Genomic DNA, 16,700 nt, shown 5'->3' on the forward strand with positions numbered 1-16,700 from the left:
GGGCTCATGCTACACTTCCCCCATGTTTGGTGAAGCGGCCATCTCAGGAACCCCAGAAATATGACAGATCTGGGAAGTTATGGATTATGCCATGAGACTGAGGTTGTGTTCTAGCTGCTAACAGCTGACTTTCCTTTGATCTTTAGCAGAGAGCAGAGTGTCCAGACCTCCCGTGGATTCGTAGCCTGCTTGGCTGCACCTAGGCATCCTTTGGTTAATTAACATCTCCATGAGATCAGCTAAGTGTCACCTGGTTCCCAGAGCCAAAAGGGAAATTGTGCCTTCCACAGGGAATATGTCCAAGCTAATTAACACCTTCCCCCCAGGCTGTCATTTCAGCTAAGACAGATTTCCCAGCTGTTCCTAGGCATGGGGATACTACACGTCAAATCTTGGTTCTATTGATCTGAGGCGCAATCGATGCAGGAATCGAGTGCGATCGTTCTTTTCTTCACGGGCGGTTCCAGGACGCGCCTGCGTCCCCGCAATCGTCCGTGACACCCTGTATGTAGTATTATACAGAATACAGCACTTGAGCCCAGTTCTAGCTACAAATTTACAAAACTCAAATCTAAAGCTTACTGTCGCTCTCTACAATTTCTTATTTAAAAAAAAAAAATGTTGTGCTTTTGCGCCATGTAATTTTAGTTACATTTGTGTCCTTTTTTTCTTTTGCATTTTTAGGCTTTCATTTTTTTCTTGTCAATGTATTCTGTGTTTACAGGGATGGCAGTGTGTGGGAAAACTGCACTAAAATAGCATATAGTGTGCATAACATTTTTTTAGTTGTATTTCCATTAACTCTAAAGCCGGCCATACACTTTACAACTTCACCGCCGATCAACGTCTGCAATAATCAACATTGTCGATCGTAACTTTGATTGCAGTGGAAAATATATTTTTTGTCTAATTTTGACATTTTTGTCTGGGGAAAAAAATTGTATCATTAATGGTAAAAAGGACCTTACCGGAAGATAATAGTAGGGGTAGAAATAAATCACTACATTGAAAATTGAGGAATTAAGTCATTTTAGGTATATCACCAATTGCCTCATACCAATAATGTCCTTGTGCATTGCAAAATTTGTGCTTTCCTGGAAGCTGCATGGGGTGACATGCAACATGGCTGAAGTCAGTGCAGTTTTCCCAAGTGCTATTTGTAGCAGCTACAAATCGTTCAGGTGAAAAGTAAACTCTGGATGTCCTGTTACAGTGTTGTGTAACCAATGTAGTAAAGTGCAAAATAGTCATTGGTTTCAGCTGTGCTGTACTGTTGGTGGTGTTTTCACAAGCAATGTGGGATAAGCATAACTTGGTCATTTTGCTTTCTCTCAACAGCAATATGCCCCATCGGTTTTTGAGAAATTTACAACCAGCATCATGATTGGAAGCAAAGAGATCTGCCTTCATTTGTATGACACAGCAGGTAATTATTATAATTTTTTTTTATTTTTGCTTAATATTCAGGAAAATGAATCCACTGTATTTTAAATGTATTTATTATGGTGGCCACTAATGATCCAATCGTTTTCATCCAATCTTACCATTTCTATGTAATACAAGTGAAATACAAATACAGATGTCTAAATTGTCCTTTCAACATATTCACTCAATTTACCCTTCTGCTACATGGATTTGGTAAAATTGGATGAAAAAGATTGGATACCTAGTGGCTACCTTTACAGAGACTGAAGCCAGGTATTAATATTAGGATGTGGTGTTCTTGCCTGTGTTGTGTTTCTCTGCAGAATGTGGTATAGAGAGCGCTGAAGTGCGTATTGGGATCAGAGACACTCTTCCCTATGTAGATCTGAGTCAGGCTCCCTGCACACTGCATGCGATTCCGATTTTTAATCTGTTTTTACATCCGATTCCTATTTATTTATTTCTTTTTTAATCGTAACTGCATGCTGCGTTTTTTCCTCCATTTTTCTGTTGATTGTTTTCTGGGAAAATCGGAATTGCAAATCAGAATTGGAGTCAGAAACTGAATCGGAAAACGGATTTTCAGTGTGCAGCGAGCCTCCGTCCTCTTCTGAGATGCCTCACACCTTATCAGTGTACCTTTACAGTACAAGCAATAAAAGTACTCAAAATATGCTATCCCAAATTTACTTGAGATTGATGTTACATTTCATATATACATTTTTGTACTTTATCACCTTCTAGGTATTGGAATAGTGTACATTTAAATGCACCGCATGCTAATTTAGGCCCTTGATTTACTAAAAAAAAAAAATGTATTTTAAGAGTGCAGGAAATAGCCAATAGTAGAACATTGGTAAATTTTCTGATGTTCTACTACTCAATTTATATAGTGAAATACTGGTAATATTTGCCAATATCTCATGATTCCCCCCCCCCCCCCCCATGGGAGTCTGTCTGTAACCCCCTCCAGTGGGTGCCTAGCCAGAAATTCCCCCATCCCCCAAGCGCCCCCCCCTGGTGGGCGCCTAACCGCAACAGTGGACACTAAACCGTACCCACCCCCTGGTGGATGCCTAGCTGCAAACAATCTTCCCATCGCTTTTGTGAGTGCCTGTGTCTAACACCGTACCTAACCTTAACCCCCCCCCCCCCCCCCCCACACACACACACACACACACACACACACACCTTAAGGCTAAATAGCTTTGTGCCAGCTATTAGTAGCCACAGTTTGCATAGCAGGCCCACAAATTTGCTTGCACTTTTATGCAGGGCTGTGGAGTCTGAGTCGTGGAGTCTGAGTCGTGGAGTCGGGCAATTTTGGGTGCCTGGAGTCGGAGTCGGGAAAAAATGCTCCGACTCCGACTCCTAATGAATTTGTAACTGTAATTAAAATAGAAAATATGATAAAATGTTCTATTTCTCAGATAATAGTCATTAAAAATAATGTATATATACAGTATATATACAGTAATAGCTGTGCTTAGTCCACAAAAATGAAATAAACCAATCAAAATTAGTTACTTGTGCTGCTTCAATAAAGCAGTCCCGGTATTTTTAAGGTCAGATATACATATCTGATTGTGACTGTATATATGATGTGTACACAGGAATCTCTTATATATACTAAATAACATCTATGCTGTAAGAATAAAGCCTGATGTGTAGCTGTGTCACTGGAAACGCGTGCAGGTGGCCGACACGCACGACATCAGACATTGCATAGAGTGCAATGTCTGATGTTCACACTGCATGCGGTCTGGGAACGCATGCTGCACGCATTTTTTGTAAAGACGCGTGGCTGTCCCATTCACTTTTCAGTGATGGGATCAGCCACGCAACGCACACAAACGCGGATGGCGTGCGTTCGCATGCGTTGCGTTCCGCATGCGTGGCCATCCGCGTTTGTAATGTGAGCGGGGCCTGATAGAGATGGTCAACGAGATGGAAAGAATTCTGCATTGATGCTGATTTATGCAAATGTATGCACTCCCTTTGCTGATGAAATCAAATAATTTGATATGTTGTTAAAATTTGGTTTGGTGACTACAAATTAAAGGGTAACTGAGATGGATGAAAAGTAAAGTTTTATACATACCTGGGGCTTCCTCCAGCCCCCTTCAGGATAATCAGTCCCTCGCTGTCCTCCACCACCCGGATCTTCTGCTATGAGTCCTGGTAATTCAGCCAGTCAGCGCTGTCCGGCCGCATGCCGCTCCCACAGCCAGGAACATTCTGCACCTGCGCAATAGTGCTGCACAGGTGTAGTATGCTCCTGGCGGCGGAGTGTGTGCATGCGCACTACGCCCGACTGGCTCAAGTACCTGGACTCATAGCAGAAGATCCATGTGGTGGAGGAGGACAACGAGGGACTGATTATCCTGAATGGGGCTGGAGGAAGCCCCAGGTATGTATAAAACTTTAATTTCATCTGTCTCAGGTTTACTTTGTTACACAGTAGTACTATACTCTACATATGCACTCCCCACAGAGCTGCAGGGAATCCACTGAGAATGCTGTGCACATTGAACACAGAGGTGTTGTCTGTTTACAATCTCCTCTTTCCCTTGCAGAGTACCTGCACATCATTCTTACATGTACCCACACTTACATTGCCTAGGGCCTGATAGATGTTCTTTGTTCCGGTTTGTACCTTTTACAAGTACTCTTACCAAGGACTAGTTTCTAAAGGGAATAAATATAGTAGTCTACATATCCTTCTCACTTCAATTGTCTTGTAAAATTCCTAAGCGTTGGCTGTTAAGAGACGAATTTCATGTTACATACTTTTAATCAACAAAATTGTAATATGCAAATTAGAGGAGTCGGAGTCGGTGGAATCCTAAACTGAGGAGTCGGAGTCGGTGGATTTTTGAAACGACTCCACAGCCCTGCTTTTATGAGCTATTCCGATTGGGAAATCTATTTTATAGATAAAAAGAGAAACTAGATCCTGTGAGAAAACTCAGGGGAAAAGGCCTTTGTGGTTCATAGTGCATCATAAGTTGAAATGTGGCTTTTAAAAAAATGTATCTGTTTGTACTGCTGTGTTCTTCATGTATTGAAAGTTATTCTATTTATAAAGATGTGATGTACAGGAGAGGATGAAAGGTTTCCACTCTGTTTTTTAAGACTGCAGCTGGTGTTTCATATCAGCAGCTATTTCTACAGCTTTTTATCACCTGAAAGTATGATTGGAACACTTCTCCTATCCGACCATACACTCAGGAACTGCATGTTTTATGAGTTCAGTAACCAGCATCTCTCTTATTTACTGACCTGCTGATGTTCCATCCAAGCTATGCCATCTACTGTTGAAACAGCATCCCCATTGTAAAAATAGACTCTCTGCTCCAGAAGTGCCTCTGTTCCTGGGAGAGCTAGGGGCCCAAACTAGCAAAATTTAAATACAATTTTTGCTGATTGCCATTAGCTATACTATGCCTGTAACATTTTGTCAAATAAAACATTTCCATAGGCAATAACCCATATACAGGGCTGGCGCTACCATAGAGGCAAAGGAGGTAGCTGCCCCAGGGCCTCAGAGCTTGTAGGGGCCCCCAGTGGCTACAAGAGGAAATTTTTTTTTTTTCAAATCAGCCTTATAGTTTTTGAAAAAATCGATTTTAAAGTTTCAAAGGAAAAAAATACACATTTTAAAAACCTGCCGAATGTAATGGTTAATAGCAAATCCACCTTAAATGCTAGAAACCCTAAATTTGCAGGATATGTTAAGGAGATCATTAGGAATAAGAGGAAAAAACAATTTTTCAAAAAGACCTTATAGTTTTTGAGAAAATCGATTTTTAAAGTTTTGAAGGAAAAAAGTATACTTTTAAATGCGGTAAATGTCACTTTTAGTAGCAAACCTAACGGTAGTGTAATTTTACATGCATCAAACTAAAGCGCAATAAATTTCCTGACGGGGTTTCCAGGGGGTCTATACGCAGCGCTTTGGCCAGGGATCGCTATACAGCCGCAATATGGCTGTATGAAGATCCCTGGCATTTTTTCTTATTTTTCCAAAAAATTTTATGTTTAGAGTGTGGGAATTACAAAAAAAAAATAAAAAATTATGTGGGGTCCCACCTCCTGAAACTTTTTAACCCCTTGTCCCCATGCAGGCTTGGATAGCCAGAATCAAATGTGGAGCTCCGACCGATTGGGACTTAACACCCTGACTATACCAGCTGCAAAAAAGGTCCCCTAATGCCGATTTTTGTTCCGGGGTATATGTTGGGGGGGCCTCCCAGGTTTATTTTGCCCTGGGGCCCCATTGTTGCTTAAACCGGCCCTGCCTATATATATCATGTGCAGTTAGCACAGTGGCAGCTGCTAATCAGTGGCTGTTACTTCTGCTGGTATAGCATGGGGAGGTAGAGCGGCAACACCAGTTGGCCACTGCATGAGACATTGCAGCTACTGCATGTGGGCTGCATTGAGTTAACTGTAGAGAGCTTTGGGAACCACCAGAAATGGCCCAGCATTTGGGCTCCAGTCCAGACTTTGGACAAGCCTAGTCTACACTGAACTCGGTAGCCTTACCTAACAGGAGGAAGCAGTAATACAGAATCTTAATAATGTAAATAAGCAAAGTATTGAATGCTTTGAACATAAGGCCCCCAGTGCCTGCAAATTATTTTGTTTTGAAGCATTGTATTTTCTGATGGTAGTCGCATAATTATGCCTAAATAATGCTGCTGACTTCTGTATTAATGTCTCAGGCTAGAGGCCTGCATCGGGTCGGGTACCCGCAGGTTACCAATGCGGGTTGGGTTCGGGTACCCATTTTTATTTTAATTGGGCTGTGGGGCGGGTGCGGATACCAGATTACCCAAAAAGCAGGTTGCGGGTCGGGTGCCGGAGCTGCGGGATTGAAAAATTAGACCCGCCCAGGGCATCAGATCGGATACACGTGGGTTACCCGAAATGCGGGTCGAGTTTGGTTACCTGTTTTTTATTTTAATAGGGTTGCGGGTTGGGTGGGAGTAGCGGGTATGCAGGTGCAGGTACCAGATTCACCACAAAGCGGGTGTTGGGTGCGGGTCTGAAAAATTTAGCTCAGGCCCACGCGCATTGTTCTGCAGGTAGCTGTAGTTTTTCCAGAAACTCACGGCACCTTTGTTGTTGACCATTGCAGATCGGACCCAACTATAGTGAATGAGACAGCGCTGCATTGTACACAGAAATGTATGCAGCAATGTGGTGTTGGAATGCTGCTGTGCAGCACATATGCTCCTATCAAACAGCACAATCTCCTTGCGCATCACCTAATGTTACATATTACTGGAGTCAGCTCAGCAGTACGACGGTGCCCAGCCCTTACACATGTGACCACTTTGACTTTTTCTATATAATTACAAATGTAAAGGAAATGGTGAAGTATGGTTACTGCCCCTTGACAAGATAATGAATGCTACTGAGACAGATGCTCAATGTTTTGTGTGTGTGTGTATATATATATACCGTAAATAGACTGGCTCTTATGTTGGCCTACAGATTTTACTCGAATTTGTCTGCTTTGGTCTTTACAGTATGAGTCATGCACAGCACTGATGTGACTTACTATGAATACAGTCTTGTTTTATGTGTTCTGGGACATTTGATACCAGCATCAGTTGTGCCATTTTCTACAAGGGGAACACAAAGTGGGTCAGAGAATCCCAGATTGTCATAAGATTCTCTGTATTCTAGCACTGGTATGGTTGTAGATGTTTGCTATGGCTGGGGATGCATTAATTATTTTGGATATTATTAAATGATGGCCAATCCTAGGGACTGCAAATTAATGACTTCAAAGTAATTGCAATCTTTGTTGATCTAGTGTGGATTTTACATCAACGTAACTTTATATCTATTAATTTATAAGTGTGGCAGTCTCAGTGACAAGTAGGTGATTAGTATTCCAAAGAGACAGCCTGTCCTTTACTGAACTTTGTATTCCGAGATTTATTTTTTTTTCTGGCCGAAGACAAGGAAACACTGCTTAGAACAGACTGCTGTGTTCCTTTCACAGTCTCTGTTAGTATGTTGAGGTTTAGTAGTTGTAGAAAATTGTACCCGTTTTGCTTCTTATCACTTACTACAATAGTGTCCTTGTCCCATGTCCACTGTAAAGTGCTTATCTGGCTGATTGCCACCTCATTTAATGCCTGTGATTTAGAGCTGGGAAGCGACCAAGTTCCAGCAAGCAAATTTACAGCTGCTACAACCAATGACTATACCTATTTTACGTTTTGGGAAATTGCTTCCAAGATGCTTTGCTTGTGCTATATGTCTCAATATCTCCTAAGAGTTTAGACTAATGTACTCAGAACTCCGTATATAAATCCAAACAGTGGTAAGCTATATATCAGGTCAGTGCATGTCAAATACAATTTAGATTATGTATAGCTTCGTTCACATGGGTTGTCAAACGTCACAGTGACTGCTGATGTATTCATCTGTAATTAATAGACTGCCATTTGGTTGCTGCTGCATGGTGGCATTGGGGTCAAACATCAACTGACTTTACATCAGTGTTTTGACACGTGCAGTTAGTGAGGCTGTACCCATCCCATTGCCAGACATGATCACCACAGGAGACAATCACACCATTACTCAGCCTAATGTGTGAACTAAGCCTTTAAAGTACCGTATATACTCGCATATAAGCCGACCCGCATATAAGCCGACCCCCCAACTTTTCCCTGAAAAAAACAGGGAAAAATGAATGACCCCCATATAAGCCGGGGGTAGGAAATGCTGGATTGGTGCAGCCCCCCAGTGTGTCCCAGTATAGCCAGTATAGTGCCCAGTATAGCCAGTATAGTGCCCAGTATAGCCAGTATAGTGCCCAGTATAGTCAGTATAGTGCCCAGTATAGCCAGTATAGTGCCCAGTATAGCCAGTATAGTGCCCAGTATAGCCAGTATAGTGCCCAGTATAGCGCCCAGTATGGGTAGGTAGTGCCCCAGTATGGCTAGTAAAGTGCCCAGTTTAGCCAGTATAGTGCCCAGTTTAGTTAGTATAGTGCCCAGTTTAGCCAGTATAGTGCCCAGTTTAGCCAGTATAGTGCCCAGTTTAGCCAGTATAGTGCCCAGTTTAGCCAGTATAGTGCCCAGTTTAGCCAGTATAGTGCCCAGTTTAGCATATAGTGCCCAGTTTAGCCAGTATAGTGCCCAGTTTAGCATATAGTGCCCAGTTTAGCGTATAGTGCCCAGTTTAGCTAGTATAGTGCCCAGTTTAGCCAGTATAGTGCCCAGTTTAGCCAGTATAGTGCCCAGTTTAGCCAGTATAGTGCCCAGTTTAGCCAGTATAGTGCCCAGTTTAGCCAGTATAGTGCCCAGTTTAGCTAGTATAGTGCCCAGTTTAGCCAGTATAGTGCCCAGTTTAGCCAGTATAGTGCCCAGTTTAGCCAGTATAGTGCCCAGTTTAGCTAGTATAGTGCCCAGTTTAGCTAGTATAGTGCCCAGTTTAGCTAGTATAGTGCCCAGTTTAGCTAGTATAGTGCCCAGTTTAGCCAGTATAGTGCCCAGCATAGGTAGGTAGTGCTCCCCCCCCCCCCGCGGCCGCCGCTGCTATTACCTGCTTAGGCAGCGGCCGCTTCCTAATCCGCGTTCCTCTTCTGAACTTTCTCAGAGTGTATCACAGCAGCGCGCCCGGCGCTGCTGCTGTGACGATGCAGAGTGCAGGAAAGAGCGCGGCTCTGTATCGCCGTTACCAAGGGAACCGCTCTTTCCTGCCCCCTGCATCGTCACAGCAGCAGCGCCGGGCGCGCTGCTGTGATACACTCTGAGAAAGTTCAGAAGAGGAACGCGGATTAGGAAGCGGCTGCTGCCTAAGCAGGTAATAGCAGCAGCGGCCGTGGGGGGAGTGGGGCGCGGACCACCCACCACCCACCACTAGACCACCAGGGAAGACTCGCATACAAGCCGACCCCCCAACTTTTGACCCCCTTTTTGGGGGTCAAAAATTCGGCTTGTATGCGAGTATATACGGTACCTTTTTTCTCTGTCATTGAATACAAAAAAATGCCTAAGATTTTAATTACTCTTGTATCCTAGGAATATGTCTGTCCACTGCTTTATAAAAAGCGACTGACATGCTGATATATAAAAGTTTGCTTTCTTAAAACAGAAAGAATTTGCGATAATTCAGGTTGGAGTGAGCTTGAGATGTCTCCCAGAGCAACACTGCTGAATATATGCAAATTAACCATTGTTACCCTTAGAAGCTAAACACACCTCCAGAACCGCTGGAATGCAATGATGTGTCAGCTTGTTAATTTGTACAGAGCCATAATAATCCAACATGCATACAGACTGTTTCTGATTGTTTGATCCTCATCAGTGCATGGCATGGATTAATTTGGCTCTATGGAGTAGGGCTTGTAACATGGAGAGATACAGACTATCCAGCAAGCTCATGGTCTGGAGGTGTGTTTAGCTTCTAAGGGTACAATGGTTAATTTGCATATATTCGGCAGTGATGCACTGGGAGACATCTCAAGCTCACTCCAACCTGAATTATCGCAAATTCTTTCTGTTTTAAGAAAGCAAACTTTTGTTTTTCTTAGCATTTTAGTAAGGGGGCTTTTAGGACCATTGTAGCCCCTCACACACTCCAATGAGTTCTGGTTCACCATGAGCTTGCTGGTTAGTCTGTACCTATGCTGATATATAGGTAACTGATACATATTTCAATTAATGCATGCCAACTTACTATTCAAATATACATTGTGACATCTGGATAGAGTAAGGGTTAGCTAGGTGTCTCCTGGTAATGGTAGCTAAGTGGTTAGCGCTCCTTTTAGTTCTAGGAATGGCTCTATTCCAGCTGGGGCGCTATCTTCCTGGAGGTTGTATGTTAAGGTTTGCTTGAGTTTTTGCTATGCTTGCTTGAGGTTTGTGAATGAGTATTTACATGATGATTACAGTTTCATGCACACATCTCCAGCTACAACGCATTTTTCATAAATCCAGGCTGTTACTCATTTATTGTACAATATAGACTTCTATGTTGTGTTTTCAGTTTGAAATGTGTCCTTTCTGGTTAATGTGTGTTTGGTGTGAGGGTTTGTTGGATTGCTGGGTTTTTACAAATCGCATTCGGTTTGGCTTACGTTAAAGTATTTTTTAGGCTGAGACTGATCTTTAGATCCTAAATAGGGATTATGTTTAGTTGTTATCAATTGAAATACAGTCTAATATTCCACAGGATATCCTGCATAGTTCTTGTGTTTTATGTTTTTATATATATATATATATATATATATATATATATATATATATATATATATATATATATATATATATATATATATATATATATATATATATATATATATATATATATATATATATATATATATATATATATATATATATATATGAGACACAGCAAGTGAACCATATACCATCTAATCAAAATCTGTTCTGTATCAAGCTGCAAGAGTTTACATGGAATGTAAGAATGGATTGAAGTTAGGTTCTCAGTCCCGCCCTATGGAGAGCTAACAAGGAAATGTTTAAAGTGATACTTTTAGTGGATCTATGCCTGTGGCCCCCTCCTGGGCTTCCGGTTAGGTGATCTCCCAGTACAGAAGTCTTTGTCGATAATTGTTTGATCAGCGAAATGACACACCAAACGAGGGAGGCATTTTTATTTTTCGCTTTTTTTTTTTCTTTTCTTTTTTCCCTTATAGATTTTCATTAAATCACTTTTATTAATGTTTTGTTTGAAAAAACATTCAGACTACAGTACTATACTTTCTCGTCTTTTACTATTTTCAACTTAAAACCATTTCCTGTATTTGGCCGTTCCTTTCACATGACATGATTAATAAGCTAGCCCTTATGCCCTTATTATAGCCGTCCTAAATTTTTGTTACATTTTGCTTTGTGGAGAGAATCTTTAGTGGTGTTTTTCTCTGCCTGGCTGCCAATTGCCAATGGCGGATCCACCTCAAACTTTCGCCTACAAAGCTCTTTGCAACCTCCCTTTTTTTTTTTTTTTTTCATACATCTCTTTACTAATTTCCAAGTACCACCCCAATTGCAACCTAATGTTCTGCTATAAGCTTGACTAAATGTTCAACCTCTGGTTGAACTCGATGGATGTTTTTTCAACCAAAATAACAAAGTAACTATGTAACAAAAATCTATTAAAAACGAGATCTAACTCAACTGATGGAAAACTGATAATTTAGGGAAAGGGGATGGGAAAGGGAAGGGCAACAAGCATGAACATTTTTTTTTTATTCAAATATGTCAAAACCCCCAATATAATACACTTTTTGCCTTCACTGTAGGACTGATATTGGATTCAACATTGGATATTGGATTGTAAAAAGTCACTCATTGTCATATCAACATGGGAGGTGGGCCGCCACAACACAAGTGTTTTTCCTATAACTTTGTACTGTGTCCAGCAGCACAAAGCTAACAGTAGCTGCAGTCAGGTCATTGTTGTCCAATATCTTCTAACAGAATACAGAATGGAGCATGGTGGTACCTGTTAACACCTGGAACTTCTTCCAACTCCTCCTCTACGCTGTGCCTGCTGCAACTGTAACAATGTAACAAGCATGGCCACATCCATGATCTTTTCTTTACCAACACCTTTACATTCCCGTGGGGTCACAGAAACATGTTTGCAGTGTAGGCAGCCAATAGATCCCTCTTTGATCAGATTCAATCACAGAGGGATCTATTTGCTGGTCGATCTGGTGGCAATCGACCAGTGTATGGCAGGCTTGTTAGGTACACACCATACAATTTACTGGCAGATTTACCTGCCAGATTGATTTTTGCCAACATGTCGGATCTGAATGTTGATAGATTTGTTATTTTTTTTTTTAATCGTTTTTCCAATCAATTTTCATAGAAGTGAACAAAAAACAATCTGAAAAAAGTTTGAAAAATTGTTTGGAAAATTGAAAATCGATTAAAATTCAGATCGGACATGTTGGAAATAATCAATCTGGCAGGTAAATCTGCCAGAATATTGTATGGTGGGTACCTAGCATTACTCTTCTATCCCAGGATTGCCTTTCTGCTGTATTTTTTTTTCTTCTCTTTTCTACACCTGATCTATAAGAAAAGCATGATCCAAACAAAATATATCACTGAAAATAAGCTGTTCCTGATTACTTTTCAGTTTTTTTTTTACCTCAGGTTTAGTATCCACAGGGATCAAGGTACTGTAATGGGGGGAAGAGGGAACATGCACAGCACAGGACAGAGTAATTTCAGGTGGACGGGATGAGTATAGCCATGTGCTTTGGGGTTCAGTCGGATCTTTAGGCAGTGTTGGGGAGGTGGAGTGCTTTACACAAGCTGCATTCTTAGCCGAGGCAATCCTTAATGGTCATCTCGGGCCAAGGATCATATTGCGTGTGTACCTTGTGTAAAATATTTTATACAGATAAATGGAACACGGATAACGTGAGGTGAACCAAATCCTTTTTCTGTAGTGTGGTTCTTCACAAGGCTGGATTAATACTTTTGCTTCCCCTACGCCAGCACTTTCTCGCAGATCCCTCTTCCAGGTGTTCCATCCATGTGCCTTTCTAACCGCTCCCTTCTCCTTGTCTCTCCCCCTCCCCCCTCCCCTCCTTTCCATTTAAAGCAGCTTCCCAAAGTCTGGGTCTCCGACCTTTACAGAAATCTGGCCCTGGTTGTGAAACAAAATATTGCCCCTGTTTACATTTGTGACATTGTTTTCTTCTTTTTGTTGCATAAGGAATAAACAATGAGGCAATTGTGGCTTGTTTTTGTTTGTGAAGGGATACTAACAAATTTGTCTATGTGAATTATACTGAAATGTAATTTGTAGTTGAATCTCATCTGATTAAAACAGCCCTGAATGCTTTATGAACAAGAGGGAATACTTTTAAACACATTTGATTTCCACAGTGAGATGGGCATGATGAGATATATACATACTCCACAGGACCAAAAATAAACATTCCGCAGGAGGTGTGGACAAAATGAGTTCCTTGAAATGCTCCTATAGTATGCGTCTTTGCATTCATCAAAGAGAACTCACATCTTTCACTGGTAGGTTATGCTACAGGCCAGTATTCAGTGTGCCACTTCAGAGCTGCTGATAGCAGAGATGAGGAAAGGAACAGGGAAGTGTACATAATGATAAGCAACGCAAGGGAAGTGGGTTGCAGATTAAAAAACACTTCTGTAATATCATAATTTGTTCAGAAACTGTCACCCTCTTGTGTATTGCAAAAAGAAAGTCCTTTTGCTTTTATTTAAAGCACTACTTACTGTGTAAACCAACATTTCCTTTCCGAGTGCAATGTTTGCAATGTAGTTTTATTATAAATGTATTATAAATTATAAATGTACGAACGCTAAATATGTTTTTAATATTTTGTATTGTGATGGTGGTGGCGGTAAAGCTGCAGCAGAACTCTCTGCCAAACTTGTTCCACTTACCTTTTGTCAATTACCAACATTTGTCTAATTTCATAGACCAGAAGGTAGTACAGTAGTACTGTAATATTTTTACTATTTCAATAAACTTTAACCCAGGATTTAACTTCATCCTAATCGGTAGCAGAGACCCCCCCCTTTCCCACGAGGAAGCTGATATTGTGTTGAAACCCCTCCCACAGTGTGATGTCATGACTGTGGTCCTGACAGTTTGCTGTCTGTGAACCTCGTTGCATTGTGGGAAATGACAGCTTTTTCCAACTACCAAGCAAGCAGTACCCTTCCTCTGTGCATAGAACTCTCAGTAACGAACATTCCGTTAAGATCAACTGGCAGAACTAAAGATGTCCAAAAATTGTATTGTATTAAGAAAGAGGCACAACAGTATAACAAACATATAAGGCTCAATGAAGCCTGTAAACATCAGCAGCTGATTATCACAATGATCATACAAATACATAGAAAAATTGACAGGTTAACACAAGCAAAAACATGCAGTGAACTTGCATTAGGTCCAGAAATTTAAGCAATGGTGCAAAACTAAATGCATGACATGGACCAATGATAGCAACAATGTACTGGTGTAACCTAGCTCATATCTCCTAGAGCCCTAACAGCGCTGTTTCGTCTACCTTTCTCAAAGGGTTCTGGATATCAGGATAAAGCTGCTGTCACAGCAGCTTTATCCTGATATCCAGAACCCTTTGAGAAAGGTAGACGAAACAGCGCTGTCAGGGCTCTAGGAGATATGAGCTAGGTTACACCAGTACATTGTTGCTATCATTGGTCCATGTCATGCATTTAGTTTTGCACCATTGCTTAAATTTCTGGACCTAATGCAAGTTCACTGCATGTTTTTGCTTGTGTTAACCTGTCAATTTTTCTATGTATTTGTATGATCATTGTGATAATCAGCTGCTGATGTTTACAGGCTTCATTGAGCCTTATATGTTTGTTATACTGTTGTGCCTCTTTCTTAATACAATACAATTTTTGAGCAAATTACTTTTGGTGTGCGGATCATTTTTATATAGATTTAGCTAGTCATGGTTGTGGTCCTATCCACGATCCAGCACCCATATCAAGCTTCACATTAGCTTACTGCTTAGTTATGCAAATTTGTGCATCAGGTGTGCAACCCTTTTTCTGATTAAAAGAACTAAAGATGTCACCACCAGAGATAGATTTCAGAATATAAATCAGGGAGAGGAAAGATTTTACAATGGGCAAACACTGACTAAGGGCTGGTGCACACCAAAACCCGCTAGCAGATCCGCAAAATGCTAGCAGATTTTTAAACGCTTTTTTTTATTTTTATGAGGCGTTTTGCTAGCGTTTTGCGGATTGCTGCTGCGGTTTTCAGTATAGTAGATTTCATATATTGTTACAGTAAAGCCGTTACTGAACAGCTTCTGTAACAAAAACGCCTGCAAAACCGCTCTGAACAGGCGTTTTTCAGAGCGGTTTGCGTTTTTCCTGTACTTAACATTGAGGCAGAAACGCATCCGAAATCCAAAAAATGCCTCACCCAGGCATTTTTTGTTTCTGCAAAACGCCTGCCGCTCTGGTGTGCACCACCCCATTGAGATACATTGACCAAGCAGATCCGCAGCCGCAAGCGGATCTGAAAACGCCCGAAAAGCCGCTCGGTGTGCACCAGCCCTAAGGGCTGGTTCACATGGGCTTCTGCTGAGCTTCTGCTTAGCGTTTCGATCAAACGCTGTGTTTCTTTTTTTTAAGAATGCCAGCATTTAACAGCTTAGCTTTTAATGGCTTTTGAAGGCTTTTAATGGCTTTCAGGAGAGCGTTGCATTTTCTGGACTTTTGGTGGCTTTTGCAGAAAGTGTATGGAAAGGCTGGGCTTTTATGGGCTTTCTTTGGCTTTTTATGGGCTTTCATTGGCTTTCAGTGGCTTTTGCTGGCTTTCAAACGCCGTCTAGAAGCTGCATGTTGCTTTTGAGATGAGACGAGATGCTGGGATCAACTGCCAGGCTTTCATGAAAGCCTGCAAAAGCTTGTACTAAACGCTCCCATTCACTTGCATGGGAGGGCGGTAGATCCCTAAAAACGTTACTTTTAAAACGCTGCATTTAATGCCAGCAAAACGTCCATGTGAATCAGCCCTAAATACAGTAGGGTATTGTACGGTGTTAGCCATCAATGAATATTGTAAGCTATTTCATTCATTATTTTCACTACAGTTCTTATCTCTAAACAATGACTGCATTTGCAATTGAGCTCTACTTTGTCTGGCAGCACATTCATATATTTGATTTTGATCACTGTGTAGATAATTCTTTGAGGTAGGCAGCAGACAGACAGGCACAGTGTATAGCAATGAGCTTCCTTCTGCTGTTACAGGAAGTATGCAGTCTGTGATGCGTGTGGAAAGCCTTTGCAGAATGCTATTTGCAGTTTGGTAATGCCGCAGAAGCTATAAAAGAGCAGACTGAAATCTTAACACTGTAATTAAAGAACCATACCAGGTTTCATTGCTCACATCCCAGTCACGATTTACCACCATGTGTGCTGTGGAACATAAGATTTCTGGTGATGCAGAGTAATGTTCGGACAGGCTGCACCATTCTTCTGCCGTGATCTGTTAGCAAAGTGGTACACGTGTAATGTTTCATTTTTTTTAATTTTGTTTTTATAGTTTGTGATGCACATCTATGGCGTACTTAGTATGGTGTGCTCATTTACATTGTTCTGGTTTCTAAAAGTGTGGTCATATGCACTTTAATGTACTCCATACTGACGTGTTTACTTATAGTGATGAAACCCTTGGTATTCCAATTAATTCTATTTTCATTTGTTATAGTATTAAACCATTCAGCATTT

General features: G+C 41.2%; 1 protein-coding gene across 1 annotated transcript in view; it reads left to right on the top strand.

Annotated features, from left to right (window-relative positions):
• The window catches only part of RHOF (ras homolog family member F, filopodia associated), a 105,414-nt gene that overhangs the window by 35,799 nt on the left and 52,915 nt on the right, over positions 1-16,700 (top strand). The window contains exon 2 of the mRNA XM_068244974.1: positions 1,339-1,426. Within this exon, the coding sequence (XP_068101075.1) occupies positions 1,339-1,426 (88 nt within the window). The remainder of the gene's footprint in view (positions 1-1,338; positions 1,427-16,700) is intronic.

This window comes from Hyperolius riggenbachi, chromosome 1 (genome assembly GCF_040937935.1).
Source record: "Hyperolius riggenbachi isolate aHypRig1 chromosome 1, aHypRig1.pri, whole genome shotgun sequence".
Lineage (NCBI taxonomy): Eukaryota > Metazoa > Chordata > Amphibia > Anura > Hyperoliidae > Hyperolius > Hyperolius riggenbachi.